Genomic DNA, 27,625 nt, shown 5'->3' on the forward strand with positions numbered 1-27,625 from the left:
GGCCTACTGCACACATCAGCCATATAAGGTGCTTTGACAGTCTCACAGTCCCAAATAGGCAGATTTTTCATGCCACTGGTGGGCTTCTTATGGTTGGCTGGCTGGCTCTAATTTTGCAATGAAAGTGGCCTTCACATACACATACACAAAGAGACACTTCAGAACAAGAACTCCTCTCACATTGTGAGTGTAAACTGCTTGTGAGGGGCAGAGGTGGCCAGCAGGGGGTAGCACAACCACACAAGACTGTACATGACACAATTCCACAGAAATGTTATTGGGTAAGAGAAAAAGCAAGTTTCTAGCCCCTTTGGCTGTGAAGGTATGCTTGAATGTGGTTGGGCAATGCCTACTGAGATCTCAGAGGAGGAGAGGAGTTAAAGAACAAGATTCCTAATGGGCAGAGCTTTGGTGCCCAGTATTGACTCTGTGTGAGTGGAATACATTGTGCAAACAAAAAATCATGTCAAGGTGCATATGCCACAAGAGGGGCCGGAGAATGACTTTGCTGAATATAAACGGAATATTCTTTGTATATATAAACGCACTCCACATATGGACCAACGGATATTGGTGAAACTGGCCAGGAGAGAGCAGTAGAGGGAAACATTAGTAGCCAGGACACAGTCTACTGAACATCTGATCCAGATTCCCTTCCCCACTTCTATAAAGCACAACCGGGGCAAGTTTTACACTGATCTTTATTAAAATTACAAAATACCAGTTATCAGCTAAGAATATTTCCCTCCCATAGCACCTCCTGCCACTCCCACTTCACTGGGAGACAGGATCCCAATTCCCCCTCTCCCCAAAAGTACCTGTAGCACTCCCTGTCACAAGCCAAAAAAAAAAGGAGTGAGTGTGGGGGAATGTAAACCTCAAGCACTGCAGCAACTTGTGCAGTTCTGCAGAGTCCCAAAGAAGGCTGAGCAGCTTGTGCGGATAGAGCAACAAAACTAAGGATCCCCCTCCCTTAGTGGCAGCTGAGTGTTTACAGGGGGTGCACATCTACCCCAAGACAAAACAGAGTGAACAAAAGTCCAGTCCAAGATGCTCCATTTGTGGACATGGAGAAAGCCATTTCAAACTCCCTAGAGTAGCACTGGACTGAAGACTGACCACTGTCCAACTTCATAGTAGATCACCTTGTGCCTGCTGGGATTCTTACAAAAAGCACTGGACTAGTTGAATCGTGGCCTGATCAAGCAAAACACTTACGTTCTTAAGTAAAAAGGCATGCTCGGGATCATTCAACACAAGTCTGTTATGCCTTTAACGAACCCCCAATATGCACTCTTGCTCTGTAAATTCAAGAACACACCTCGGTGGACCATAAGGTTTCTAATTAAAGGAGGCAGACTATAAAGGCTGAAGTCAGCATGCCATTGCTGTTGAGGGCATGAAACCAAAGGGACAGGAAGCTCTGGCGCCCCGCCATGGTCCCTAGCGGATGTGTGCCATCTCCTCCAAGAAGGGCGTCTTCATGCAGCCCGTGCAGAGCTGGTCCATCCAGAGGGGCGCTTCGTGCTGCAACGGGGTGCGCCTCGGATAAAAGGTGTAGTTGAGGTCATAGTTCAGCAAGCAGCTGAGTGAGGCCATGTAGACGTCCGAGAAGCGGCACAGGCGGCGTGAGAAGTAGGTGGGGTTGTGGCACGTGCGAAAGATGCTGCCAAACTGGGGGTTGAAGAGGTTCTTGGTGAGTGCCCTGCAGGGGGGTTGGAGAGAAGACGAGAATGAGAGAGCAGTCAGAGCTGACCTCTTCGGAACCAAAGTTTACGGAGGAGTGGTGCATGTCAGGATTCCTGAGTTCTATTTAAGGCAGGTGACGGCTGGTTACAGTAAGGCTGGCGTATCACAGTGGAAGTTGCAGAATGCAGCCCTGACTGAAGAATGCAGCTTCCCAAGAATCTCACCTTTCACTTAGGTTAGTTTTTATTTGCATATAGTCATCTGACTTTAAGATGACAAAAATAAGAACAGTTTATGAAAACAAAACTGTTGCAAAATGCAGCCTCACCTGATTTTAAAAAGAAAGTTAAAAGTAAGTTTCTAGTCCTTATGGCTATGAAGAGATGCTTGTAAGTGAGTGGGTCATGCCTGCTTAAGTCTCAGAAGCCAGAGGAGTTGCTCAACAAGGCTTCTAGGCTGTGGCTTTTGTCGCTCCTTACTCATTTTCACTATCAGAATGAATTATGTGAAGTCATGGAAATGTGCTTAATTTTTTTTTTACTAAAGTACTCTATACAGATAACCGAATGCAGTTTTTCTAGAATTTGGGTGACCTGGGTACAGAAGCTTTTTAAAATGCAGAGACAACATACATCCCTGGAACAAGACAAAAGGGATAAGGATAAACGCCAATTTCCAGTCATATCTACAAGCAGTATCATTGTATGGTTCTGGGTGAGGCTCATTCAATTTCCAGCTTTGGCATGGAAGTACAGTCTCATGATTAGGGCAATCTATAGCATCTCTGCAGTCTAGAGCAGCTCTTGTGTGGCTTTTCAGTGCAAGCAAGGGGCCACCCTACGGAGCTATCAGATTGCACAGTCCAGTCCATTGTTTTCTAAGGACGTGAAATCCAACCCTATCACATGAGATACAACCTACCTCAGCAAAGCCCGTGTGTAATTCTCTGTGTATGCATGCAAAAGGAAGTGGTTTCCCAAGTTACTTAACACCCAAAGAACTGCTATCAGTGTTACAGAGCAAAACTATTAAAGCAGCCAATCACTCCTATGGATCCTTTATTGGCCTACTTTCCTTAAGGAAATTAAGTTTATGAGATCACCCAGCATATTGTGTGTGTGTCCCTATCAATCTCTCAATGCCTGGACCAATATGAACCAAATTGGGTAAAGTAGTAGGGACACACAGGGACACCTCAATGGTGTCGGTTGTGATGATGTCATCCACCCCAATTCAAGATGGTAGACATGTAAACATTTGAGGCGCAAGTGAGCTAGCGTATGAACCCCCTAACAGATTTGAACTAAATTTGCTACAGCTGTAGGGACATATAGGGACGACTTAATGGCATAGTTTGTAATTATGTCATCCACCCCAATTCAAGATGGCAGATGCATGTATGCTTGAGAGAAAGTAGGCAGATTCTATTCTTAATAGAACTGCATATATATGTATATATTTCATTTGATGGTGTTAGTTTAACTAATTGTGTGTTAAATAATTCAATTTGCCACAGATTTATGAGCATCAGAAGCGACCTCCCCACACCCACCACTAGTGCAAAAGTTCCTACACAAGAGATGTGATCAAGAACTTATTAACCATTTTGGGTAGTGTTATCAACCCATTAAATAATGTTTAGCTCAGTCATAGTTTGCCTTTTGACCAGATAATAAATATGTTAAATTTTAATTAAATCTGCATAGGACCAAAACATCAACATCAATGCCTGATTTGTTGAAAAAAATATGAGAGAGCTTTTGTTAAAATTGGCGCTACCATTCATTGTTAGAAGGAAAACCCATCTTTCATATTTTCTCTTTTCATTGTCTATTACAGAGAAACATCAGAGGCAAAATAGGTTCCAATTTTGCTTTGGTTAAAGCTTGCTCTTGGTTTTTCAACCACATAGATTAAACATTTCCTTCACTGACCTGACATGGGCCATCAAAGGTCCACTAAAGTTTTAGCTGACTAATCAGAGTACAACAAGCCCATTAACACTTGAGGTGTCACACTCTTTCAGACCAATTGTACAGGCCTGTACATGTCCTTTGCTGGGTATCTGTAATGCAAACACCTGGCTGGGTGACTTATCAGGATACTCACTGCTCCTTGTGGGGAGTGGATGGGATAAAAGCAAAGCAAACAGAGCTGCCTGCTGCTGCTTCAACAGCGTTTGGCTTCAACTCGCCTAGTCTCTAATAAAGAGCAAATAAAACTCAGCAAAACAGGTCAAGATCCTCATCTTGAGGCAAGTAGCAGTTGCTGCCCCTCAGAAATCTTCCCCTTCTGCCACAAATGCTGCCACTCACAATTATGAATGTGTCTATTATCTTTGTCCCTATTATAGTTGGTTCTTGAGAAACCTCAGCCAGAAAGTCAAACACAGGATTATGAACAACAAGGGGAAAGATTTCCTCCAAATTCCATGGAGGATGATGGAAGGGAAAACCCCTCCTATTGGAGACTGCAGAAATGAAGAGTTTGACTCTCAAAAGGAAGTGTATGGCTTCAGGAAGGAGCTTCTGGGCCTGCCACAGAGACCCAAGGCAGAGAGGATGATCTCCATACCACTTTGGGAACTTTTCCAGGTCACATTCATCCTAATAAATACTTCAGTTTAAACAAATGTTCAATCTGACTTCTCACAGAGAGCTAGTAGCCTGCACAACCAGTGGAGCGTTTGGTGGCCACTTAAAACTGCTGAACATTTTGGAGCCTTCCCTTTGCCAAGCATCGCATGGGTGTTTTTAAGGAGTGTGAAACCCCTGAGTTCCATCTATGGCAGTGCCTGAACAACAGCCAGCTTGTTATGGACTAGGTATGTAGACTGATGGTTCTTTTCCCCTCATTTCCCCCCTTTTTTACGGTGTAGCAGCTGCTAGGCCCACTGGCAAAGAGCTCGCACACATTGGTTTCAAGCAGTTTCCACATGCTGATGGTCACATTTGTCCCATAGGGAAAAGCAGGGGGAGTTAGTAGAGATTTTTTTACTTTTGTGCTATTTAGTCATGTGACTATTATAGAGAAGGGGAGTCTCCCCCACTTGCCTCTTGAACACCACCTACAGAAGTACATAACAGTATTGGCCTTTGTTACAAGTGAATGCACTCCTAGGACAAAAGGGAAATTCTGATTTACATAGCACCACCAAGGCACTACACAATAATATAAGCTAGAGACAGGCCCCTGCCCCAAAGAGTTTACAGTCTATGTATACATTTAGATGGGGGAAGAGGAAAGAGAGGAATGAAGGGAGAAACAAAGGTAACATGACAGGACAAATGTGAGTAAATGCAGTAAACACATATTTAGACTTTATTCCAGAAGAGTTACAACAGGACAGAGAGAAGTATATGTGTGTATGATGTGGCTGAAGATGTGTGAGAGTCAGGAATCCAGGACAGAAATAAGTGAAGTCCTACTGCCCAAACTGGCAGTCGTGGGGAACTCTGGAGATGAGACAGAATTTGGGAAGAAGCTATGATTGGGCCAGCCTTACAATTAAGTCTACAAAGAAGTTACTAGCCCACCAAAAGCATGACCTGGCCTGCCTGACAGCCCACACATTGATGACATGCTGATGAAGGCCAAGAAACAAAGAAGAAGAAAAACCACAGACACACATCCTTCCAATTCATAAACGCTTCCCTGCCTGGAAGCAATTGCTTTTGCATGCCTGGACTAGGCACAATGAAACCCAGGACCAGTAGGCGATGAGAGAAAGGGAAAGTGCAAAATGCTACCTGAGCTCGTGCCTCTCCTTCATCCAGTCCTGTAGCACCTGCTGGGATTCCGAGTCCTGGAACATCTTTAAGGGAACAAGCCAAGTGATTAGGCCCCTGTCTGGCAATCCCACCGCAGCTCAAAAGCAGCTAAACCAGTTTCTGCAGAAGAAGTTTGCCCTCCCCTCTGGAATGACCTCTCTGCAAAGCAGAAGCTCACTAAAGCTCCGCCCCTCTGTGTTAATCAGCTGTTAGGAAGTCTCTTGGTGACACTGTTTTGGAGCAGCCACTGACCGACAGTTTGCAAGGACCATCCTCCCTGAGGAATCCTGTGTCCTCCCCTGCCCATTCCACTCAAAGCAACCCAGCCGCCTCCTTGCTCCTCCTCCCCTACCTGCATGCGCTCCAGCAGCCCGGTCAAGGCCTGCAACCAGGTGAGGGCTTGCGAGTACTGCTCTGTGTTCACCATTTTAGTCTCTGCCTCCAGCTCAGGCACTATGGCCCCTGTCCGCCAGCCGTGGCGCAGCATCAGATCCTGGGGGAATGGAAAGGCACACAGGGTTAAGCGGTCGGCTCACAAACCCCACCCCTTCAGCCCAGCCTAATCCTCTTCCAGAGCGGGGAAGAGAATCACAAGGCCCAGTTCCAGGCTCTTCGCCCACTTCTTTCCCCAACTCCCACTCATGATCCAGAGACACAGGCCAAGAGACCTTACCGCGAGGTCACTGTAGAGATGGTCTCCGAAGTAGAGAACTTTGGATCCGCGCCAACCTGTAAGGCGGAGGAAGTCAAAGAGGTTGCCCTAGTGAGGGGAAGGGGAGTAAATAAGAGAGGAAGCATTAAGGAAGGACCAGAGAGAAAGAGTGATCTAGGTTAAGAGAACTCTGTGGATACAGGAACACCACAATGTTTAAATTTAAAAAAATGGGGAAGAAGAGGGAACTTCCCTGCAAGGATACAGGATTTCTTGCTGGTACAGAGGGGCTAGTCCAATGCCACCCCCAAAATTTGGAAGAAGGACCTTCAACAAGATGTCCTCAGTGGGCCTTCTTCTCTTTGCCTATTAACTCAACCTGTGGGTGGGGGTGAGAATGGGGCCCAAGTGGGCCAAGGCCCCACCCACTGTGCAAAGATAGAACAGAAACCAGTGGCCAATCCTGTTTCTCACAGCTTCCTCTCTCCTTCTGGGCCCAAAAGAAAGGGGAGGGGGGTTAGGAGAAGGATGACAGAGAGAAGTAGCAGTTGGCTCCCTGCTGGGTTGTGGGCCGTGGCAGCTGCCCTGAGATGCCAACCCCTGATTAAGACCACAGAACTTTCTTCTCTCACCTCTGCAGCCACAGCGCAACTATGAATGGAAGGCCCAGACCCTCCCATACAAGAATGGCCCCACTGGCAAGCTCAGTTTCAATCCCCCCCTCCCGACTATCTGAAATGCTAAGGTGAAACCCAAGCACATGAGCAAGAGTGAAGACTCCACGTCTCTTTTTCTATTCCCCTCCAAAACTGTCTTAAGGAGGCCAAAGGGAAGCCTGTTCAGCCCAGGACACCATCAGTAGCCAGACTCTTCATTTAGTCTTAGCAGGTTATTCTTGTGAGACTGCTACAACTGGAAGCGGTGGCAATGGGGGAAGGATATTGGGTGGAAAGGTCTTGTACACCAACTCTTCCAAGATAGGGATGTGCACAGAACCACGGAGCTGCGGTCTGATGCCGGGGGCGGGTGGCTGTTTAAGGGTGGGGAGGGTGTACATACCCCTCCCGCTGCTTTTCCCCCATTGGCACTCTGTTATTTTCCAAAATCCATGGGGCAGCAGCATACCTCCCTGCCGCCTCTTCCCCCGTTGTTGACCGGAAATGAGGAAGTACAGTCTGCATGCGCGTCCGCTGCCGTGCACATCACACATAGACCATAAAGGGCCTCCAGACCAGTTCCATGCACATCCCTATTCCAAGATCGACAACCCCATCTCATGGAATTTCCATCCTTCACAGTCCATTTTCTTACCTGCTTGTACACCTGCCCCTTCTCCAGCTTATTTATTTTATCCCACTGCAGGTCTCCATTGCTGTCCAGTCGCCGAAAAGGTCTGAGAAGAAAGTTAGTGTTAGGAGGAAAAAGGCAACATGGGACTCTAGGCATCAACTCCTGACCTCCAAATCCACAAAACCCAGTGTCCTCACACTCAAAACCCCAAGTTCCTCTCTGGTAAACCTCTATATACATTTGCTGCACATTTCATGTCTGCACATTTCCCCCCTTAAACCTTCTGAGTGAAGCAGCCCTCAGAATCAAGGAAAACCAAAGCCTTGACTAGACTATGGTTTCTGATAGTGTTTTTTAAAAGCAAGTACTGCACAGAGCACTTAAGAAGCCTTTAGGCAGGAAAAGTCTCTTTGTGGTTTAAATGTCAACAATATACAAAAAGGGAAGGGACGGGAAGGGAGGACACGAAGAGACATTCAGACTATGCAGTTGTATTCAGTGCTTTATACATATATGATATCTAAAGCATTGCGTCTTCATAAAAGTGGAGAATCCCTGTTACAAGCCAATGCAAGTCTCCTGCCTTTTCCATTTTTGGTAGGAAATAAAGCACAAGAATACTTAAGGTGGAAAAGCAAGAGAAAAGTTGTAAGAATTTTTTTTTTTAAAGAAGGAAATGGGGAAGAAACCTAGCAGACCGCAGAATTTCAAGCATATGGAGAAGCAAGGGAGCAAATAAAATGGAACAGGAAGCCAGCAAATGACTAGTCCGGCTTCTTTGAAGTGCCCTACCAAAGGCTGTATCCAAGGCCAGTAGGAGCACTTTGAGCTCATCCTTCACCTTCCACTATTTGCCTGCTTGCTTTCGTCCAGGTCAGCTAAACGCATTTAGTATACCTTACCCCATTAACCAACATGTGAATAACATTCAATCTGTACTGGTTTGTCCACTGCATACACAAGCTGCATATGGATGATAGTGCATATAGGGGTGGGGGTGAAGTGGAAGTCAGCACTTCCCACACTGCGGCTTCTATGCTAGCCCCTGATCACTGGAAGTGCACAGAGCACCCATACAGATAAGCTTGAACTCACCCCCCCAACTCCACCCCACTGGACCCAGAACATACCACTGTGGCTTCATGCTGAACCATACTCACTTGACACAGTCATTGAAGAAATGCGGCTTGTCTGCCTGGACTATGACCACATCAAAGAAGTCCCGCCAATCTTTACCCACCATGTACCGCATCCCTTTGTCACTGGGGGCGGGAGGAGAAGAGCATGTGAGATGGCATTACCAATAACTGACAACAGGAGGCACTGTACCAAAGAAAACATGGCTTACCTACTCTTGTTCTTGCTCTAGAATAGAGGTAGTGGACATATGGGAATGCTGGAGACCTCCGCCAAAGAATGGGCAGAATACAGGAGGTATGCTCCACTCCTTTCCCAGAGCCGAGAATGGAGACTCCCCAGTTGTTTGTATTTATTTATTCGTATTCTACCTTTCTTCCATCATGAAACCTAAAGCAGCACACACAGGAAGGGGCGGAGCTACCATTTTGTGAATGGGTTCAAAGAACCCTGGCCTCCAATGGAAGGGCCACCTAAGCCTGCAGGGGGACGTGGCTCAGGCTCCATAAGAGCCCCAAGCGAACTCCACCCGGGCTCCGGCAAGCCCCGAGCCACCTCTGCCCTGTCATTTCAGACAGCATTTGCTGCCTGAAAGCCTTTATTTCCCTTTCTCTCCCTCCACTGAGGGAGAGAAAGGGAAGTAGCTACTTCCAGGCAGCAAGTGCAGAGATGGCTCGGGGCTGGCCGGATCCCAGCGGGGGGGGGGTGGGGGGGTGGGAGTTCCCTTGGGGCTCTTACAGAGCCTGAGCCATGCCCTGTGTGCGTGAAGTCACATGCACGGGACATTGCTTTAGGGGCTGTTGGGCGGGGCCAGACCCAAGTTACTGGCACTGATCCCTTCCAGGCACTGATCAGAACCCCACTTGCTTAGGTTCCGCAGGGTTGCTGCATTATCCACCTTCATGTCATGGTTTACTATACTTGATTTACCCCTTCCACTCAAGACTACAATTAATAGCTGTCTACCCAAGCATCCCACAAGCATAAGGGCCAATGGTGCAACACTTTCCTGATGCCAGCCTAAAGCGGCACTGGTTTGAAGATAATGGCCTATAGGACTGCAGCCAGGTAAGAATGCACAGAAACCACCAAAATGGTCACTATCAAGAGATTGCTTCCTATTGCCTCATAGGACACTTTTAGGATTGGAATTTTTTCAGTTCTCGTCTTTCTATAGGTTTTAACTACCTTGCAAACACCACAATTTCAAGGGATGCAAAACACAGGATATGGAGCCTTGTACAAAATTGGCATTCCTGAAAGCTGTTTCAAAAATTCCAGAAAGGCAGTCATGGTGTTCTGTCATTGCGCAAAAAAAACAAAACAACCACAACAAACAAAAAACCCCACACAAACCACCTGGAATTTTGTAGTACATTAGACTAGCAAATTATTTGTGACATCTGTGGGCTAGAGCTCAGTGTTATAAAGCAACTTTCTCATCTTCAAGGTGCATGCAAAAGTGTGAAAAAGCAGGGAACAGCAGACCAAGGCTCAGATACGAAGAAGAGATTCTAACAGACTAAACTGTGAGTCCATGAAATTTTGCATAATGATGCAAGATTAAGATAGAAACCTAACCACAATGCCCATCCTGCTTCTAGCTTGCAGACTTGCCACATCAAACTCACACAAAGCTGAAAGGGCTGTTGGTGATGAGGAAGAGCTTCTTGCCACTTTTGGCCAAGCGGTGAAGCACAGCATACGTCTCATCTCCATGCAGAATGTACTTTTCTGCAGACAGAAGATGGGCATTAGGAACTTTTCTAAGCACAACAAACTAGAGAATAGATTAAAACTATAAGGGCATTTTATTTTTTTTAGCTACTGTTATACCCCAATGGAGTCTGGAAGATCCACTTCCTCCAAGATCAATATATCTGGAGACAAGCTTGTTGGGTGGGGTGGTGCTTCGGAAGAGTGCTGGTTTTGCTTCCAGACTTAGACTGGACAGTGTGGGTATGCCACAATTCCAGCAATGTGCAGAAAAACAGCTTCTTTGTGGGGGAAGAGCAAATTTCTAGTCCCTGCAGCAGAAATGATATGCTAGCAAATGTGTGGCCAATGTCTAGTCTAGTCTCAGAAAGTAGCGAGGTGGTTGAATATGATTTCTAGTGGCTGAGAGTGGGGCCAACATCTTGGCTTCTCCCAGGAGTAACAAAACTCAAATTATGTAAAATAAGAGAAATTATGACTATATATCTGTGTAATGATCATAGGTTGCAGGATTTTGCTCATGGAATTTGTATTGTCCACGCACTTAATTTTTTATTTAAATTTTTGCACAGAGTACACACAAAACAGGGAGTGTATTTTTCACCAGGTCTGATCTTGCATTTTGCCTTTGCCTACAGCGCATGGCTTGGCTTGACTTGCTTGCCTGGGCATCTGTAGAACTCAGCTAAGTTGTTCCATGCACAAAAACAACGCTGGTGTGAAGCACTTTACTTCCAGCATGCTTTAGCCTAACCAATGTGTGTTCACTCTGCAGCAAGATTGGTGTATGAAGATCCTTAGGGAACATGGCCAGACTAGAGGGATCATCTGTGGCTCAATTCAATTCAAGTTTTATTTACAGTCTTAGACCAAAACATATGTCTCTTGTAGCCTTCTGAGTAATTCTCCCACCATGGAAGATGAATACTCACCCAGATCCTGCATGATCCACTTGTACATAAAACCTTTAATATGCACATCCCGGATGGCATCCTGTTGAAAACATGAAAAACATTTTAAAATAATCCAGAATCTGGTTGAAAGAGGTCTTTTCATCTAAGTGGAACTGAACCCAAAACAAAGATCCCTTGGTTACCTTGAACCTGAACTGAACTCTTACCCAAAAAGAATGGTATCCTGTTCAGAATAAGTCACCCAATAATCAGGCACTCAGTTTGCAATTTATGACAGAAATTACATTTTCCTGTTTTTTATCCTGTTGTATGGATTTTGTTCGTAAAAGCCTTTTAGAAACTCAAAAATAAACAGTCTTTTCAAAGTTAGTGTTGAAACTGGAGAGTTAAAAGCTACTGATGGACCTGAACTTCAGCTGAACCCAGACTTTTAATGGTTTGACTCCCTGCTCCCAATTCCCAGCTTTAAACAAGGTTTAAACCAATTTTAAAATGGGAGTTGGAAGCAGAGAGTCAAATTATTTCCATGGTTTAATTTCTAACTTAAAAAGAGCTGTCCCTCAGATGCATTTCCAGTGCCTCCCCCACCTCACCATCAACCCTGAAGCTACTTCTGGGGGTTGGGAAAGGGAAACCTCCATTGCGCTGCAGGAAGAGATGGTGAGTATTGGAAATGGATCACCTTGCATAGCACATGCACAATAATGTGAAATAAGCAAATATAAGCAAATATGTGCAAAATGTGTATTATGCAAGCCAAGCACTCGCATGGCGAAATTCAGCTTTTAGATTCAGAATTCTGAAGTTTTGGTTTTAGTCTGTGTTTTAGTTTAGTATATGCAGACCAGAAATATCTTGGAAAGTGGGTGGTAGGCACATTCCAATCAACCACTTTCTCCCAGTGGCAAAAGGTCTTGGACAGACAACCAACTCTTCTTTCGGCAAAAAAAGCCTTCCTAGCTCCCAATGGGCTTCATCTACACCCTTCTCCTTTCCTTAAGGCTAAAACTCTGGAGACTTTGCTTCCTGTTCTTACTCCCAACTGGGCAAAGTGGTACCAAAGGGTAGCTCTCTTATATTTAGCAGGGAAAAACAATTGTCCCTATTCAGCCCAGCATAGCATCCCCTCCTATTAGTCACCTTGGAACAAGAAACCATCTTCTCATTGCTTCTGCTATGTAAGCTGCTTTGAGAACTTTTTGTTGAATAGCCACACATCAGTAAAATATTAAACAACCACCCCACTTTGCACCAGGGATGCACAAGCAAAATTCACATTCTTATCGCCAGCATTAACTGCCCCCCATTGTGTTTTGCCTCCATTGTTCCAAATAGGATTTGAATACATGCTGCATGTGTGTGCGCACATGGTTGCGTGAATAATCCACTCAGAAATCTGCTCAGATTCCTGCAGACCTTCAGCCAACTGCAACAGCTGGGCTTATTCAACATGACCCAAAGCCGCAACAATGAGGGGAAAAGGGAAGGCACCAAATACTCAAAACCAGCTGGGCAAAAGGTTATCTCCCCTGCATCTTGAGGTCTCCTTTTTTATTCCAAAAGCCTCAACAACAGAGATATTGCTCTCTCTCTCCCTGCCATTTCTTTCCCCACACAGTCTTCCACACTCCCTACTCATGGGTCCACAGAGTTCCTCTCCACTTTTCCTTTCCTCTATCATCGCAATCCAAGCTCTTGATTTGGAACCTTACAGGCTGCACTTGGAATGTGAAATCACCCCCCCACCACCACCACCACCCCTCCTCCTCTCTTCAATTCCTTTCAGGTTCTTTCACATGCATTTTGCGGCTGCCTTAAGATGGCGAGGAGAAAGCAAGCCTCAGTTGTGACCCCAACATACATGAACAATGGGGACTCCTTTCAACTCTGTTTGTGTCTCCCTGTCTTGAATTGCCCAAGAGTTGCATGCAACCTGGCCCTAACCCTGACCTCATCCCCCCAGCTTAAAAAGTAACCTATCCATGTTAAGGGAACTTTAAAGTGCATTCCTCAGCTGTCCCACCCACACAACCCCAGTCCATTGCCAGAATGCACGTGCATACGTCAAGGAATGAAGCAATGCTATTTATGAGGGTGCCAATTCTGACCTCTTGCCCTGGTACAAGGAAACTAGGCAGGCTCCAGAGTCCCTGAGCACAAGAGGCAGAAAAGATGTTTTTCAAGTTTCCATAAATACAACAAGGGAACCTGCCTCCTCAAAACAGAGGCAGAGGGAGCAAGCAGCAGTGGGTGGCCCTATGAGATCTTGCCTCTCTCAGAGCAGCTGGGTTCCTAGATAAGCCTCCCTGGCAGCTCAGCAGGCAGCCCCTCCCAAATCCGCTCCAGCTCAGGACAGCCTGTTCTGCTGCCACAGGCGAGGGACAGAAGAGACACACGTTACTCCCTCCCACAACAAGGCAGCAAAAAAAAGAAGAAGAAGAAGATATCATCAACACAGCTCCAACAAGCACTCACACCTCCTCTGGCCCAGAAAAAACTGGAACCCACACAGTATGCCTAGAGGATAAGCCATACAGGACACAAAGTACTAAAAACAACAACTACTGGACAGAACCCAGGAGTCCCAACTTCTTTTATTTTCAACAAAAATATGTCACTGCCTTCTCCCCTGCTGCCCCCACCCCCAAACCACTGCAGCCAACAGCTCTCCCCCCTGCCAACTCTTAACCCAAAAGATTCAATTTCAGTGGCATGAACAAATACTCAAGAGAACAGGGACACACCGTTACATCTTTGTAGAGATGAATGGGGTCATAGTCAATGTCATTGCTGATGAAGAAGTCATTAGCTACAGCCAGGAGGGTCATTTCCGGCAGAGAGAAGATGTCCATGAACTGCTTTATGGCTGGGCCCTGGAATAAGGGAGGAAAAGGAGAGCAAGAAGGAACCAAAACTCAAATTTGTCTCTTTGAAAGCAAAGCTCTCGGCCAGAACTGCTTGTTGTCTTCACCCAACAAAACATGAATCAGTCATGCAGTAACCATAATGCAAATGTCTTACTCTATAAGATTTCTGGGGAAGTCACCACAGAATGTCATCCAGTCCCAACTCTCTGAACCAAAGTAGGATCTTCCATACATCTGAGTACCTCACCCCTCGCACAACCCCTTCACAATCCATAAATAAGAAGTCAGGCTATTTCGCATACTTTCTTCTGGTTCCAACTTACCAGAAATATCTGGATTTTTGTATGGTGGGATTAAGATGGTAGGACGCACAGAGATTAGGTACCAGTAGTCAGAAGGGACAGAAAGCCAGCGTGGTGTAGTGGTTAGAGTGCTGGACTAGGACCAGGGAGACCCGAGTTCAAATCCCCATTCAGCCATGATACTAGCTGGGTGACTCTGGGCCAGTCACTTCTCTCTCAGCCTAACCTACTTCACAGGGTTGTTGTGAGGAGAAACTCAAGTATGTAATACACCGCTCTGGGCTCCTTGGAGGAAGAGAGGGTTATAGATGTTTAAAAAAAAAAAAGTCCCCCATAAGAATGGGAGAAGAGGCTCCACGGAGGCTATACTGCCTGATTCTTAAAAGCTCTCTCTTACTGGAAGTTACAAAGACTTTACCAAATGGTACATGTGCATTTCCAAAATGAGGTACAGAAAACTGGAAGTCCACATTATCAGAATAACAGCTTCTGAGCTAGTTACAAGATTTCACATTTATAAGCTAACATATATAGAGTTTCTGCTCTAAAATCTTTGAGCTCTGGGGACCATTTAGCACTGGCTAACAGTACCATGCCTAAGAGCCACCCACATACACACCACACCACAATTACTCTGCACTCTGAACACTGTGTACACTGTGTCCTCCCAACTACTCATTCATAAACATCCACCCACAGCCTTGCTATCCATGCCTGCACCAATCAAGCGACAATGGAAGACCAGCCCCATACCAGCGATACCATGAAGGCCAGCCCACCTTGGTCACAAGCAGTCGCATCCAATTCCATCTGCCCTTCCATCATCCACCCACAACCAACTAATCAGTGTGAGACTTCAAATGGCAACACTTGTTGCTTGTTCTTTTGTTTCCCAGTTATTAACTTCATTCTCAGCATGAAGCTAAGAACATAGAAGATAAGAGCACAAGAGCATTTCTGGATCAGGCCAAGGCCTTTCTGGTCCAGCATTCTGTTTCTCAGAGTGGCCAAACAGATGCACCTGGGAAGCCCACAAGCAGGAGATGAAGGCAATAACCTGCTCCTGTTATTGCTCCCATGCAACTGTCATATCAAGTTATACTGAACTGCTTTTTATCAGTTTCGGCTGATAGGCCAGCTGCGTCCGTTTCTTGAGATAAACAACCTCAGAACAGTGGTACATATGCTGGTAACCTCAAGACTTGACTACGGCAAGTCTATGTGCAGTTGCCTTTATACATGGCCCGGAAACCGCAGTTCGTACAGAATGCGGCAGCCAGGTTGGTCTCTGGTCCATCTCAGAGAGACCATATTTCTCCTGTATTGAAAGAACTACATTGGCTACCGATACGTTTCTGGGCAAAATACAAGGTGCTGTTTATAACCTATAAAGCCCTAAACAGCTTAGTCCCAGGGTACTTAAGCTAACTTCTTCATCGTCATGATCCCCACCACCCATTGAGATCATCCAGAGAGGTTCGTCTACAGTTGCAACCAGCCCATCTGGTGGCTACTCAGGGACTGGCCTTCTCAGTTGCTGCCCCGAGGCTTTAGAATGTGCTCCCTGTTTAAATAAGAGCCTCCCCATCTCTGACAACTTTTGAAAGGTCAGTCAAGACACATCTGGCTTTTAATTAGATTTACCACCCAGGCTTAACCACCATTTAATCACTCAGGCTTTTAATAGTTAACACTTTTAACAGGTCTTAAATTTTCAATTGTTTTAACATTTTAACTGTATTTTTTATGGTAAACTGCCCAGAGACTTGAGTTTTGGGAGGTATAGAAATGTGTTAAACAAACAAACAAACAAACAAACAGTCCATTTAGCCCACTTTAGCCAACATTTTAGCCAGCTCCTTACAACTTAGGGCAGAGGTTCCCAATGTTTGGTCCCCAGATGCTGTTGGACTACAAATCTGATCATCCCCTACCACAACAGCCAGAGGCCAAAGTCCAACAATGTCTGGGAGTCCAGTGTTGGGAAGCCTGACTTAGGGGACCTAGGATAGGAAGATAAATCAACCAACCAAGGCCTCAGCTGACACCCTGCTCTCCATCTCAGCTGGGCAATAAGACCAGGAAATGGGACTTGGGGCAAGTGAGCCTACCTTGCCATAGAAGCCACTGGCTTGGTGCAGAGGGATGTGGTGGGTGCCATCATACATCTCCAGCACTTCCTCATCTGGAACAGGCTTCAAGCCTCTGCAGAAGACAAAGGGGGTGAAGGGTTTAGGTGCTCAGCAGAGACTGAAGCAGAGGTGTGTGTGTTTTTGGTGTTTTTCTTTACTGCTGAGTCATTGTCTAGAGCAGACTACCATCCTGCCCACATTTAGTGACAGTGAATTGAATTTATCTCGAGAGTTTGCAGACTGGCGAGTCAGAGATACAGGTGAAACTCGGAAAATTAGAATATCGTGCAAAAGTCCATTAATTTCAGTAATGCAAATTAAAAGGTGAAACTGGTATATGAGACAGACGCATTTTACATGCAAAGTGAGATAAGTCAAGCCTTAATTTGTTATAATTGTGATGATCATGGCGTACAGCTCATGAAAACCCCAAATCCACAATCTCAGAAAATTAGAATATTACATGGAACCAAGAAGACAAGGATTGAAGAATAGAACAATATCGGACCTCTGAAAAGTATAAGCATGCATATGTATTCAGTACTTGGTTTGGGCCCCTTTTGCAGCAATTACTGCCTCAATGCGGCGTGGCATGGATGCTATCAGCCTGTGGCACTGATGAGGTATTATGGAAGACCAGGATGCTTCATTAGCGGCCTTCAGCAATTCTGCATTGTTTGGTCTCATGTCTCTCATCCTTCTCTTGGCAATGCCCCATAGATTCTCTATGGGGTCAGGTCAGGCGAGTTTGCTGGCCAATCAAGCACAGTACACTGTATACTTTTCAGAGGTCCGATATTGTTCTATTCTTCAATCCTTGTCTTCTTGGTTCCATGTAATATTCTAATTTTCTGAGATTGTGGATTTGGGGTTTTCATGAGCTGTACGCCATGATCATCACAATTATAACAAATTAAGGCTTGACTTATCTCGCTTTGCATGTAATGCGTCTGTCTCATATATCAGTTTCACCTTTTAATTTGCATTACTGAAATTAATGGACTTTTGCACGATATTCTAATTTTCCGAGTTTCACCTGTATGTGCTTCTTCCCCTCTCCCTTTTTCAGCACAAATATCCCCCCTCCGTTCTGTCATCTTTTATTTAACCATGATTTAGCATTACATTAACAATGATTAAAGCAAACCAGGGATCCCCTCTTAACCAGAGTTTGTGAGGTGGAAGCACACATCTCTGGAGGCTGGTTCCCAATTTGCAAACCATTATCTGCAGAGTCTTAGGAATCATGCTTAGAAGAAGCAGGGGGGAAACCAAGTCCAACAGCCACCCAAATCCCAATTTGATTCCTTTCTTTCTACTTCCCAGCTACCAAGTTCTGCTCCATCCAATGAGAGTCAATGTGAGGGACATTTACCGGTATACAGTGCCCAGTTGGATGTAGTGAAAGGCATCTATCTTCATAAGCAAGCCCTACAGGGGATGAAGAGAAAGGTGAAATCAGTGCATGAGAACCCCAAGATCTTATGAATACTGTCCTCCGTGCTCTACTGCTGTACACCAGTCTTGCAAATAAGTTCATAAACTTATTATTATGTCCTCCGTGCTCTACTGCTGTACACCAGTCTTGCAAATAAGTACATAAACATTACTAAGCCATAAGGAGAATTACGAGCCCACTTGTTCATAAGTAGCTATGTCAGTCATCTGTGCCACACGGAGGGGCCTGAATGAGAACTCTTTTCTAGACTTACCAACTGCCAGGTTGCTTGGAAGGGAACCTAACTCACCACAGGTAACTAGACAAGTGGTAGCAAAAATAATATAGCACTTTTAAGTGTTCCAATTAACTCAGTCATCCTTACACAGCTCTGTAAGGTAGGCCAAACCTCGAATGGGGGCCTGGGGCCAAGAGGAGCAGCTTGGCTGAAGCCAAAGAGTGAGTTCATAGCTGAAATGAAATTTTAACTGGGGACTCCCGAGCTCACACTCTTATGCACAAACCTGCTTGACATGCCATTCCCTTTCCATATTTGTAGAGTGAACCAAGATGTCCTGGCTCCCAGACGGCCCTCCCCAAGCCATGGACAAAACGTACAAGTCACCTGGGCCTCCCCTCACCTTGGCAATGTCGTAGTGCAAGCCCCGGATGGCAAAGTTGGGCCAGTATTCATACTTCAGGATGCCATTTGGATACTGACAAGATAGAGCAAAACAGACAATTAGTATGGAGGTCAACCATCTAGAAAGCTTTGTGTATGGCAACACAGGTGATATTTTCTAGGTATTTAAAGTAACAGCTTTCCTTGACTTATCAGCATAAGTAAATTGCACACAGTCACTTTATGAGGCTATTCTCACATGCACTGGAACCCAAGCTAAGGGAGCCCAGCCCGCGTATGAACTTCCAGTGCGCGTATGAACTTCCGGGAGCTGTGTAGCTCCTGGAAGCAAGCCCACTTAATCTTCCCCATACAAGGTTAGTGGAGTGAGTGTTCTGCTAGCCCGGTTTGTCTGATTGTGTGCCACCATAGCAACTCATGAGGAGACCCCCAGCATCAGGGGGCTCCCCAGAATACCCTGCGCACTCACATGGAGCACCCTGGGACTCCTGGGGGCCAGGAGGGCCCCGATCCCTGCCACCCCAACCAGCTCTGTGATGGAGCTAGTAATCACGTGGGCAGCCAATCTGGCCGCCCAGGGCAAGCTCCCTGCTCATCTGCGGGAGAAGCGGATCAAGTCTGCTCTCCCCGCAGAACCCTTTTAGGCTCTTTGTGTGGAGACCCTTACCATGTGTTTGTCAGCTGCAACTAAATTCCCAACAACAAACATGGACAGAATGAAGGGCAGATGACTATTCTACCCACTAAATCAGGGATAGGCAACCTTGGCGCTCCAGCTGCTCTTGAACTACAACCTCCCATAATCCCCAGGCATAATTTATTGTGGCTAGGGATGATGGGAGTTGTAGTTCACCAACAACTGGAGAGCCAAGTGTGCCTGTCCCTGCACAGGCCAAACTAAGCATGACAGGGACAGTCATGTCAGTTGTCTGAATAGCTGTATTCACATATAAAGTAGGAAGAGAGGACTATTTTTCATATCAAAGGAGGCACACGGATGAGGAATGCTAAGCCCTCCCCATTCCCATGCTCCAGTCCATTGCTTCTCGCATTTTTCTCCCAGGCAGGCTCCAACTCCAACAATAAGCTATCAGGGCCTGAATGGGAGAAAAATGCTTATAGCCACCGAGATGCCAATGCTCCTTCTGAAGTTACACAGGTGATAAAGAACAGGGCAAACGTGAGCAGACAAACATGGCACCCCCACCACCACCCATCACATCCATTTTCAGTGCTAGAACACAACATTTTGCTGCGTGGACTATTGACTGACTCCCACTCCCCTTCCTCCCCCTGCCCCGATCCTATTAAAACCATACCCTCCAAGCCCCTCCTCCTTTCAAATCTCTCCCTCTTCCCCCCTTCTTCTTTTTTTAATTCAGGAGGGAAGAGGAAAAGCATGATGGTGCCACTTTACCTTCCTTCCCCTGCAGGTCATCTGGGCGAGGGGCTGTTAGGTGGGTTATGCCCGAGGACTGGCCTACAATCTGCCACCTGAAAGTGGCCCCAAAACATGATAGGGCTAATCCTGTCTAGCTTAACCCTAAGGGCAGGGGTGGCCCTTTCATAAGGCAGTCACCTCCGGCGGAAGATTGCTGGGGCTCCAGCAGGGTGGCAAGGTACCTCCCACCACCGCAACCAGAGCGGCTCTTTAGGACTGATTTAACCCTGGCAAGTTTTGCAAGGAGCACTTCTCCTTACAGAGCTTGCAAGAAGCATGAAGAGAGAAGAGCAGGCTGCTGGCAACCCCAGAGCCCCTTTCAAAGCTTTGAGGGGTCAATTTGGAAAGAGGGCTGGCCTCTTTCCAAAGGGGTATGGGCAAGGCAGCATTTCACACTTCATCTCAGAAACCACAGTACCTTGAGCCTCCCCTGCCTAAAGCATTCAAGCCTCCAATCATGACTCCTTTGTTTGTCCAAAACCACTGTGCCACACACACCCCAATTCTGCACAGCACTTCATCACTGCTCTAATGCGTCAGTCAACAGAAAGAAAGCCATTCTGGTTCTAGAGGTACCTTATACTGCTCCACAAGAATATCCCGAGCAGTGTTGTAGATCCGGGAGTGGAGGGCAGGCGAGTATTGGGCTAGCGTGTAGTCATAGTCAAAGCCATAGACCCCGATGGTACTCAGGGAAATCTCATTGTTGGAGTAGATGGTTGAAGGATTCAGAAGATTGCAGACGCCAGGAGGAAGCAAATCTGGAACAAAAGGCAGAGCCATGAGCGGACAAGCAACGACAGCACACTGCCCAAATGGATGCTCACCCCATAACAGCGCTGCCTTCTGCCTGACACCAGAAACATGGTGCTGGAGCATGGGGGGGGGGGGGCAGGACTCTGGCTGAAGGAAACACAGGGCAATTTTCCTATTCCCTTTTCCATAAGGCACAAAGTTTAAGAAATAGGAATCCACGGATGGAGAGGAATATCAGTTCCATCTGAGGAAGGGGGTTCCATACAGGCTAACCAGAGCTTCCTTTTCTATCACAGAAGCACCAAGGAGACATATATTAGGGCTTAGTTCACACCAAGCCACCTAATGCAGCAGCGGGGAAATGACTTGCCTGGTGAGAGCAAGAGGTTGCTGGTTCGAATCCCTGATGGTATGTTTCCCAGAATATATGGGAAACACCTATATCGGGAAGCAGCGATATAGGAAGGTGCTGAAAGGCATCATCTCATACTGTGTGGGAAAAGGCAATGCTAAACCCCTCCTGTAGTCTACCAAAGACAACCACAGGGCTCTGTGGTTGCCAGGAGTCCACACTGACTGGAGGGCACAACTTTACTTTATCTTAGTTCAAACCAAGGTGTTAAATCTGCTAACTGAGCTAAGGGGTGCCTTTTAAAGTGATAGTTCTCTTATATTGGTATAACAGGGTACTTAAGAGAGTGCCTTCTCTGTTGTGAACGCTGTCGCCTATTAAGACCATCTGGGGAGGTCTGTTTCCAGTTGCTACTGGCTCGTCTGGTGGAGACTCGGGCTGCCCTGGAGCTTTGGAATACGCTCCCTGCTGAAATAAGAGCATGTCCTTCTCTGTTTGTTTTTAGGAGAACCCTGAAGATGTACCTGTTTTCCAAGGCTTTTCATTTAAATTTAAAAATATGTTTTTATTCATCAAGGTTTTTTACTTTTTTTTGTTGGTTTTTACTTTTTACTTTACAATTTTTAACTGTTTTATATTGTTTAATATTTGTTTTGTGTTTTAACTTGTACACTGCCTGGAGATTTCTATTAGGGATGTGCACAAACCTGTTCCAAGTCCCTTTTATGGGTCTCCGAACAGGTTCGAACACTGGGTGGGTTCGAGGTTCAAAGGCAGGGGGATTCCTCACTTTAAGGGTGGGGGAGGGTGCACTTACCCCTCCCCCCCGCTGGTGCTCGGTTTTGGTAAAAGCCTTTGGGGTGGCAGTGTACCTCCCTGCTGCCCCTTCCTCCTCTTCAGACGGAAGTGGCGGGAAGTATCGAGCGATCGCGACGTGCGCAAGCAATGTGCTCACGCGTGCCCGATACTTCCGGCCAAAGAGGAGGAAGGGGCAGCAGGGAGGTACACTGCTGCCCCAAAGACTTTTACCAAAACCAAGCACCGGCGGTGGGTGGGGGGAAAATGCACCCTCCCCCACCCTTAAAGCAAGGCTCCCCACCCGGTTCCATGACATTCCTAATTTATATATCAGGCGATATAGAAATATGATAAATAAAGAAAAGATTTAAAGGGTAGCGAGCAACTGTCCCTATTCAGCCCAGCATCGCATCTCCTCAGTGGCCTTTACTGGTATATCTCCTCACGCTCTCTCTGTGTTTTAGATTATAAACTCTCTTTTTTTAAGTTGTGTATAAATATTCTAGTTGTAGCCCCCGGAGGAATTTGATCTTCCATGTTAACCTTCCTAGTCTAATTCTCTTTACACTTTCTCTCTATAAGAATAGCACCTCATTTGAAAGAATTGTCCCCACAAAACATTTACGGGTGGAACTCTCTACAGTCAAGAGTCTGTACCACCCCGCAGGATTCTATTAGTGCTAAGGCTCAGCCTTGGACTGTGTTTTCAAACAGAGGGCTAAGTCCTCAAAGATGTGAAGTTAACCAAAGAAATGTACGTGCAGCATGTCTTTCCTCACCACTGAGTAATCACTGCCAGTCATCATATACTTGGAACTAAGACACAGAGGAGCCAGGTCAAACGAGACGGCTCCTAAATATATCTGATGGCTCCTAAATATGGGTTGGGTGGGTTGTGGGATATGTAGTTCTTTTAAGGGATTGTTTTATAGCTGCTTCCCTCACAAATTCAAAATAATCTTATACAGATTTAACTAAAGAGTTTATTCAGAAACAACTCCATTTTCTCCTTGTCCTCCCTGTTCCTTTTTGACTCCATCTCCCACACTCTCCACAGGATCCCCACTAGGACAAACTTCTAAACAACAAAACATAAAAGATACTGGACAGAATACAACAGGGATGCAGTCATGGCTTAAAATATGTCATTGTGCTTGCTGTCCCTTGGCCCTCGTGTGGTCCCTGGTAAGGGAGGGTGAAATGGGAGAGGGCTGGAGAAGGGCAGGTCTTGTCAGGCCCAAAAGGCAAGTTGGAACACCAACATAATTCTGCACTGGCAGCAGGGAGCTCAGTCAGAGATTCCAACTATCAGGGCTTCCTACTGTTGGTGCAGAACTAAAAAAAATGCCTGATAATGGGCATACTGGATCCAACATGCCTGTTGGGCTGACATGACTGCACAGCCCTATATAAGCTCAACTTAGTTGCATCACTTGTTCATGACACAGATGCAAAGCAGCTAGATTCTCATGCAACACCAAGGCTTCCAAGAATGCAAGCGGTCTACACTTATGCACCCACAGGGACTTTGCTGCTTCAGACATGCAGTATTTGAGCAACAGGAGGATTGCATTTGTCTGCACTAGAACAAGGGTAGGCAACCTTGGCTCTCCAGCTGTTGTTGAACTACAATAAGTTGTGGCTGGGGATGATGGGAATTGTAGTTCAGCAACAGCTGGAGAGCCATGGTTGCCTACCCCTAGACTAGAGGATCTGCCCTTTCCAACGCAAGCAGGCACACTGCAGAAACTGCCTTATACTGGGTGGTGAGTCAGGGATGTTTGGCCCATTTCCCCCTCTTCAAGTGGTTGAGCTGGAAACAAATCACTTTACTCAGCAAAAACATCATCCCATAGTTGAAATAAGTAAGACATCTGACAGCAACAGGCAAAGCACAGAGGGAACCGCTGGGCAAACCACAGACAGAAGACCTGGCACAGTCAATGCTACACATCAGCTGCTGGTGACCACACAGTTCAAGGGGAAAGAACTGGCAGTTCCTCGGAAGGAAGCAACCCAGGGAGTTCTTATGCATAGCTGTGTGTGGTGGAGGAGAGTGAACGGGAGAGAGGAGGTGGGGGAAGGAGAGAGGACGAGAAGGGAGGACGAGAAGGGAGGACGTGGCACTTTTGGAGCATCTGGAAGAAGCTTAGGATCAGGAACAGGAGTTCAGTCTCTTTGTGCTTCTAAATAAATAATCTCTCTCATCTTTAACATGAAACTGGATTAAACACAAACAAGCTACACTAAGTACAGAAGACCATATCCCTTTGTTCTAGATTCACTGGAAACAACCATAATGCTGCCCTGGACTCACAAGTGAATTAGAATCCTGACTCTAAGAATAGGCAGTGCAATGGAAATGGAAACCACCACCACCCACCGCATCCTCACACCCCCATATATGTATATATAGACCCTCCCCCTTTCCAAGTCCCTGCTGCTCTCAAAGAGAAGCCTAAACAACAAAGTATATGCATCAGATTTTGAGAAGTTAAGATCTTCTTTGAATTGGTGGTAATTAAGACAGTCATGTTTAAGTTGATTAATCTGCTAGTTTCATTAATTACAAACTTTCTGAATAATTTAAAAAAGTATTCCCTCAAATTTATTTATTTATTCATTCATTCGATTTATATACCGCCCTTCAAAAAAAAGGCTCAGGGCGGTTTACATCGAAACAATTAAAATCAATTAACAGTTAAAATCAAAACAATAAAAACAGCATAAAACTAATTTACAGTTAAAATATTTAAACAGTTAAAAACCCTGGAGAACCAAGCCAAACACTTACAGCAGTTAAAAACAATTTACAACAAAACAAAAACCCTGGAAGGCCAGGCCAAACAAATAGGTTTTAAGGGCTCTCCTGAAGGCCAGCAATGAATTCAGATTACGGATTTCTGCCAGGAGTGCCCCCAGAGAAGGCATACCTCTGAGTCACCATCAGACGAACCGGTGGTAACTGGAGATGGACCTCCTCAGATGACTTTAACAAGCGTTGGGGATCATGTAGAAGAAGGTGCTCTCTAAAATAACTCGGACCTAAGCCGTTTAGGGCTTTAAGGTAATAACCAGCACTTGTATTTTGCCTGGAAACATATCAGCAGCCAGTGCAATTCCTTCAACACAGGAGTAATATGGTCTCTCTGGGTTGCCTCAGAGACTAATCTGGCTGCTGCATTTTGAACTCACTGAAGTTTCTGAACTACGTACAAAGGCAGCCCCATGTAGAGTGCATTGCAATAGTCAAGCCTGGAGGTTACCAGCTGATGCACCACTGTTTTGAGGTCATCCTCTTCAAGGAATGGGCACAGCTGTTGAATCAGCTGAGGCTGATAGAAAGCACTCCTGGCCATGGACTCCACCTGAGATACCAGGGTGAGACCTGGGTCCAGGAGTACTCCCAAGCTGCATACCTGTTCCTTCTGGGGGAGTGTAACCCCATCCAGCACAGGAAGCTCTAGCTCATCCTTCAAATTCTGAGCCCCTACAATAAGTACCTCCGTCTTGCTTGGATTCAGCTTCAATTTGTTATCCCTCATCCAGCCCATTACTGCCTGTAGGCAGGCATTTAGAGAATGAGTGCCATTTCCTGATGATGAAAAGGATAAGTAGATTTGGGTGTCATCAGCATACTGATAGCACCCAGCACCAAACCTCCTGATGGCCTCACCCAGCGGTTTCATGTAGATATTAAAAAGCATTGTTCAATTAATTTAACAGCATTTTAAAATCATCATTTTCATTTTATATATTACTTACTGATGTCTTACACAGCTATCCCACCCTTTCTCCAAGGAGCTCAGGGTGGTGGGCAGGGTTCTCTGCCATCTCCATGGTACCCTTACTACAGCCCTATGAGGTACACGTTAGACTAAGAGAAAGCATCCAGCCCAAAGCCATCCAGTAGGCTTCATGACAGAGTCTGAACCCAGATCTCCCTGCTCACAGCCCAACATTCAAACCTCTATACCATACTAGCCCCTGTAATCCAAAACCAAATAAAGGGTCCTGTATTCTACCAAAGAAAGCCACATGGCTCTGTGGTCACCAAGAGTCAATATTTTAGTGAAACAGTTTACTTTAGAACTGGTTTTTTCTTTCATATGCAGATTTAAAGGTCATGTGATTAGCCAAGATTTATTTAAAAGGGTGCCAATCTTCCTGGCAAATTCTAGGGGCATAACTGTGTTACTTTGTGGCAGCAAAAACAACACTAGCCCTGTTGTGATTTAAAGACTAAAAATGTATCTTATCATAAATGTTGATGTTTTAAGGTGCCACTAAATTCCTTGTTATTCTAAACAAGAGAAAATAAAAAAAACCACCATATCTGGGCTCTCCGATGCCCTGCCCTGAAAACGAGACACAAAGCATGATGGAGTTCCCTCCCTTCCGCCAGCATGTCCCTGCAAAACAAGGCGGAGGGGAGTGCATGGCCAGCTTGGATGCCCACTGGTGGCGTGAGCGTAGACACAGACAGGCTCCGTATTCCCATAGCAAGACAGAGGAAAATACAAACAATGGGAAGAAGATCGGATTCATCACTGAAGTGCCTAGTTGTTGTTGGTGGTTTTTTTAAATGGGGGGGGGCCTGTGTCTCTTGCATTTCCAGATAAATCCGATCTTATTCCCATGTTCGTTTTGCCTCTTGCAGTTATTTACAGGGGTGGCACAAGGGTTAAAATTAAATAGTAGAACGAGATTGCAGGAGGGGAGGTGTGCCCAAAGACTCTGAGGAAGGGAACCCCTAGGAAATAGGTTGGATTTGGAAGCGGTGAAAAGGAGGGTGGCAGCAAGAAGGTACCAGGGAGAGTCTCTACGTGCAAAACCGCGCGTGTCTGGAACCAGGAATTTTTACCTTACCCAGGAACAACAGAAGCCAAACTTGCGGGAGGAGACTGCGCCAAGGAGAGGATAAGTCTTCAGGCTTGGCGAAACACCGAAGTCTGGGAATTTTCTCCAACACTGGAGTCGGGAGGACTAAGCAGACATATCTGGGAAGGGGAGGGATCCGGGCGGGGGACGGGATGGTTGCGTACGTGTGGGGCTGGGACAAATAGCTGGGACATTTTTGGCCTCAAGAGATTAGAAGCTTTCGGGTTGGCGACCTCACCATTCTCTAGAGCAACCCCCAGGACGACGCGGGATCCCTCATCAGGGAGATGCAGCAGATCCAACCCCTCTCCCCCGAGATTCTGGAAAGCAAGAGGGGGCCCATCCCAACCCCGGTGGCTCACCCTGCACCAGCCGCTTCATCTCCCCGTAGCGCGCCCACAGAAAGCTTTTGTTGTCCGCTCCTGGAGCCGGAGCGCTGCTGGAGAAGGCTCGGGCTGCCGGGTCTTCGTCTGCAGCAGCTGTGGCCCCCGCCACCCGTCGTGCGTGGGGCTTCCGACTCCCATAGGGTGGCCTGGGCTGAGGGGCTTGGGCGGCTGCAGCCCCGGGGGCCTCCACCCCGAAGCGGGTGCAGTAGGGGGCGGAGGGGGCCGCCGCCAAGCGCGGCAGCAGCCGCAGCCCAGCACGCACGCCGGCCCCACTCATGGTGCCAGAGAGGCGTCTGAGAGAGGGAAGGCGCAGCAGCAGCAGCAGCAGAGAACAACAAGCAGCCAAGGGGCCTGGCAGCGGGGACGTGGCTCCGCCTCGGCGGGGGAGGGCCTAGCGGGCGCCCCCAGCCCACTCAAGCAGCTCAGAAGAAGATTTCTCCCCTCTTCTGTTACAGTCCGAC

General features: G+C 46.4%; 1 protein-coding gene across 2 annotated transcripts; it reads right to left on the bottom strand.

The window, feature by feature from the left end:
- Window positions 1–683: 683 nt before the first annotated feature.
- LOC128346426 (5'-nucleotidase domain-containing protein 2-like) lies at window positions 684–27,625 on the bottom strand. 2 transcript variants are annotated; one of them, XM_053299734.1, is made up of 14 exons: window positions 27,141–27,625; window positions 20,568–20,752; window positions 18,549–18,623; window positions 17,845–17,900; window positions 16,449–16,542; window positions 13,913–14,041; window positions 11,187–11,247; window positions 10,170–10,272; window positions 8,562–8,663; window positions 7,423–7,504; window positions 6,133–6,219; window positions 5,812–5,952; window positions 5,439–5,503; window positions 684–1,705 (listed from the first exon to the last, which is right to left on the bottom strand). In XM_053299734.1, exons 1-14 carry the CDS (start codon window positions 27,439–27,441, stop codon window positions 1,444–1,446), a joined length of 1,743 nt encoding a protein of 580 aa, XP_053155709.1. In that variant the 5' UTR covers window positions 27,442–27,625; the 3' UTR covers window positions 684–1,443. The 2 variants fall into 2 exon arrangements, with proteins under 2 accessions (XP_053155709.1, XP_053155710.1); XM_053299735.1 differs by lacking the exon at window positions 27,141–27,625 and adding an exon at window positions 26,767–26,903.

This window comes from Hemicordylus capensis, chromosome 2 (assembly GCF_027244095.1).
Source record: "Hemicordylus capensis ecotype Gifberg chromosome 2, rHemCap1.1.pri, whole genome shotgun sequence".
Classification (NCBI taxonomy): domain Eukaryota; kingdom Metazoa; phylum Chordata; class Lepidosauria; order Squamata; family Cordylidae; genus Hemicordylus; species Hemicordylus capensis.

What these genes read in the sequence shown, in the direction of transcription:
- LOC128346426 (XM_053299734.1), bottom strand. Translation starts at nt 27,441, where the DNA reads ATGAGTGGGGCCGGCGTGCGTGCTGGGCTGCGGCTGCTGCCGCGCTTG. An exon ending in GATGAAGCGGCTGGTGCAGG is followed by an intron (nt 20,753 to 27,140) that starts GTGAGCCACCGG and finishes CTTTTGTTCCAG; the next exon opens with ATTTGCTTCCTCCTGGCGTC. An exon ending in AGGGGCAGGTGTACAAGCAG is followed by an intron (nt 6,220 to 7,422) that starts GTAAGAAAATGG and finishes TCCCCTCACTAG; the next exon opens with GGCAACCTCTTTGACTTCCT.